The sequence below is a fragment of the Echinops telfairi genome, unplaced genomic scaffold (assembly GCF_000313985.2).
Source record: "Echinops telfairi isolate 266 unplaced genomic scaffold, ASM31398v2 ScPeMD7_7457;HRSCAF=8495, whole genome shotgun sequence".
Taxonomy (NCBI): domain Eukaryota; kingdom Metazoa; phylum Chordata; class Mammalia; order Afrosoricida; family Tenrecidae; genus Echinops; species Echinops telfairi.
Genome location: NW_022111357.1, coordinates 19,795,547 through 19,798,634, shown reverse-complemented (window position 1 = coordinate 19,798,634; position 3,088 = coordinate 19,795,547). Strand labels below are relative to the sequence as shown.

At 52.0% G+C, this 3,088-nt stretch overlaps 1 protein-coding gene across 2 annotated transcripts in view; it reads right to left on the bottom strand.

Moving 5' to 3' along the window:
• LOC101638067 (blood group Rh(CE) polypeptide) overlaps window positions 1-3,088 on the bottom strand; it is a 42,873-nt gene that overhangs the window by 7,060 nt on the left and 32,725 nt on the right. For both annotated transcript variants that reach the window (XM_004705095.2, XM_004705096.2), the window contains one exon: window positions 1,777-1,856. In XM_004705095.2, the coding sequence (XP_004705152.1) occupies window positions 1,777-1,856 (80 nt within the window). The remainder of the gene's footprint in view (window positions 1-1,776; window positions 1,857-3,088) is intronic.

Here is a 3,088-nt window from a genome sequence, read left to right as displayed (position 1 = left end):
TCCCTTCCCAGTGTCTAAATCCATTTAATCTCCAGCTCCCTGATGGCAGAAGCTACATGTAGACAGGAAGCGCCATTGATCTTAACTCACATTGATTTTAACTGTTTGGTTTCTTTTCCCTCCAGTGAAGCCTAAGCCCCTTCCAGTGCTTACAAGGAAGGGTTTCGAGTCAGCATCGCCTTGTAAACACCTGGGTTAGCGGTGAATGGGGTGGGTCCCAGCCATATATTTGCTATATATTTGCCAGGTAACATATGAGATGCCCAGCTCATTTTAATTAAAAAAAGACGTCTGTTCTATTACTAAATCAGGCAGCTCTACCTAGGGGGGTGGTATTGTCCCGCTGAGCAGACGGTGAGTTTATAGAGGAGGCACTTTACCCTCGTCTGTATTTAGTGAATCCCCTCCAACGGTAGGGAAGTGGACGCTCACTAGTTCATGAAAGCAGTCCTGGCCCATCTCATGCTAAATTTATGCAGGTAATGTGACTTTTTTTTAAGAGCAGGCGGAAAGGCAAAAGACTCGCTTCCATTTCCTTTCATTTCCCAGTTAGGCCAGCAATACAGACGGCCAGGGTCACGTGGCTCAGCTGGTTTCTTTATTTGCATCCACCCCCTTGCTGAGGGACACGGCATGTGGATATCTCGGCAGTGAAAGATGGCGGTACGATCAAGGTGAACAGTTCTGGACCGAATGCCTGTTTTCACCGGGCATAGAAACATGACGGCAGCTTATCCCGCGCCCCTGCACCCTGCCCAGGCTCTTTGCTCTCTGTCACATTGCAGACACAAAAACCTATGCCGTTCCTTTGTTGACAATGGACAATGGCTTCCCCTCCCTCACACTGCTCTGGCTGCCTTTTACCTCCGCCCCTGCCACTCTCCTCCGGGCTGTGCCCCAAAGATGAACAGCAGACTCCGGCCGCAGGGCCTTTGCACTTCTGTTTCCTGTGCGTGTACCAGGCTTCCCCACAGACAAATGCCAGGCCTGCCCGCCCCCTTCTCCTTATTCAAGGCTTACCTTAAAGATCTACTTATCAGCAAGGCCTTTCCCTGGGCACCCATCTAAGAGTCCCCTGCCCTCCGTACCCCCCAGAGATGACGCTCCCTCAGCCTGTTCTATTTTTCTCTCTGACGGGTCACTATCTGATATAATATATAAATGAGCCTATTGCCTGTCAATGCTCCCCACTGGAATGGCAGCTCCAGGAGGTCCGGCAGGGCGTTTGCCTGGACCCGTGCCCTCCCCAGAGTAGCTATGGAATAAATATTTGCCGAATGAATTATTGTGAGTGTCCTCAGGTATTCTAGGAGGGTGCACACATTGGCTGCTGTCCCAACGTTTGGAAGTTCAGATCCACTGAGGTGCCTCAGAAGCAAGGCCTGGCCAGCTGCTGCTCCAAACTCAACCGTGAACATCCATTTCTGCTCCGACACAGACCGGCTCCACAGTCACGGTGTCTCCAGGAGATGAAAGTCCCGTTTCCTGGTGTAAGGGTTTCCTTGATCTTCTGTGCAAAACTGAGCAAAGGCACAGGCCCTGGGCTCGCCCCTACTTAGAACCCCAGGAAAGCCCCTCCTGCGTCCACACCTGAAGCAGGTGACCTCTGAGGGCCTTCCCGATTCCGAACTCACACGAGGCGGTCACACCGTGTTTGTAATCCAAGGTTTGAGTCCCCTGCCTCGTTTGGCTGAAGTTGATGTGGCACACTCCCTCCCAGCCCCAGGGCAGGGTGTGCCTGAGGCACAACGCAGGAAGGGGTGTTCTCACACTGACCTGTCAGGAGACCAGATACCAGACCCATGGCCACGGCTAAGCTGAGGACCCCCGTGTAGATGAGCAGCTGGTAGGTGAGCCTAGAGATGAGAGAGAGAGAGAGAGAGAGAGAGAGCAGAGGTAGTCACACTCGGGCACCAGCCTGAGCAGGTCAGGTGGGACGCGAAGGACTGCGTGGACAGGCATCCGTAGTGACAAGGTCGGGAAGGGCCACCAGGAGAATAAGCCTCCCCTCCCCTCCCCGGCTGGCTCGTCGCCCTGTCATTTCCCCAAAATTCCTGCAGCTATGTGGGAGGGAAAGGGAAGGGAGGGGTGCCCTAGGGTCTTCTTTGACTTATTCGATCCTCAGACCAGGGTCACTGAAGGAGACCACTAGTCGGAAAACCCGAGTTCAAGTCCCAGCTCCGTCACTTCCTAGCTGCCACCCAGAGCCCCCAGTTTTCTCCTTCGGAAAGGAAAGATGGCAGCTTTATTTCTATCCAGGCAAATCTAGGCTCGCAGATCCATTCCCCACCCCCCCCCAATCCCAGCCCCTGAACATAACTCTAATCCCTCTTACCTTCAAACCTACCCCAGGGATTTATTGGGGTGTGGGGTATGGCTCTGTTAGGGTCCGCAGTGCAAGTGGGCACTGCCAGCCCTTCATTCTAGCCCATGGAAAAGAACAAGTGAGTTTGGTAGACTTCCCAAGTTTTCTCAGCCCTAACATCTCAGGCCACATAGGCCACACAGCAGTCTTACTGAGTGGGCTGCTTATGTAGTTCATAGACAGGAAAGCCAGGGTTAGGGAAGTGACCAAGTGTTTCAAGGTCATGTGCCTGGAATGGGTGACTCAGGGGACTTAAGTCTGTCTAACTACAAAGTCCCAGCAGATGTTACACAGATGTTAGCAATTCAAGTCCATAACAGAATTCCAGGGAGACCTCCTTGCCCCCAACCTTAATATTTTTCTTTAAACAGACCTTTAAAAATATAAATAAATATATTTAAAAGGAAATCGCACAAATGGAAGCAACTGTAACGTTAGATACAATGGAAACAAAGCCCAAACCAAACGCCTGGACCACGTGCAGCGATCACGAGGCCCCATAGAATGGGATGGAACTGGCCCTGTGGGTTTCTGGGAATAGAAAGTCTCATCTTTCTCCCGTGGATCGGCTGTTGGTTTTGAACTGCTGACCTTGCAGATCACAGCCCAACACATAACCACTATGCCTCCAGGACTCCTCATTGAAAACAAGGCTTTCCTAAATACCTCCTGGCTGCGGCAAAGGCATCCTCTGCTACGGTCTCAAGCAGAGGTGGGGCATCT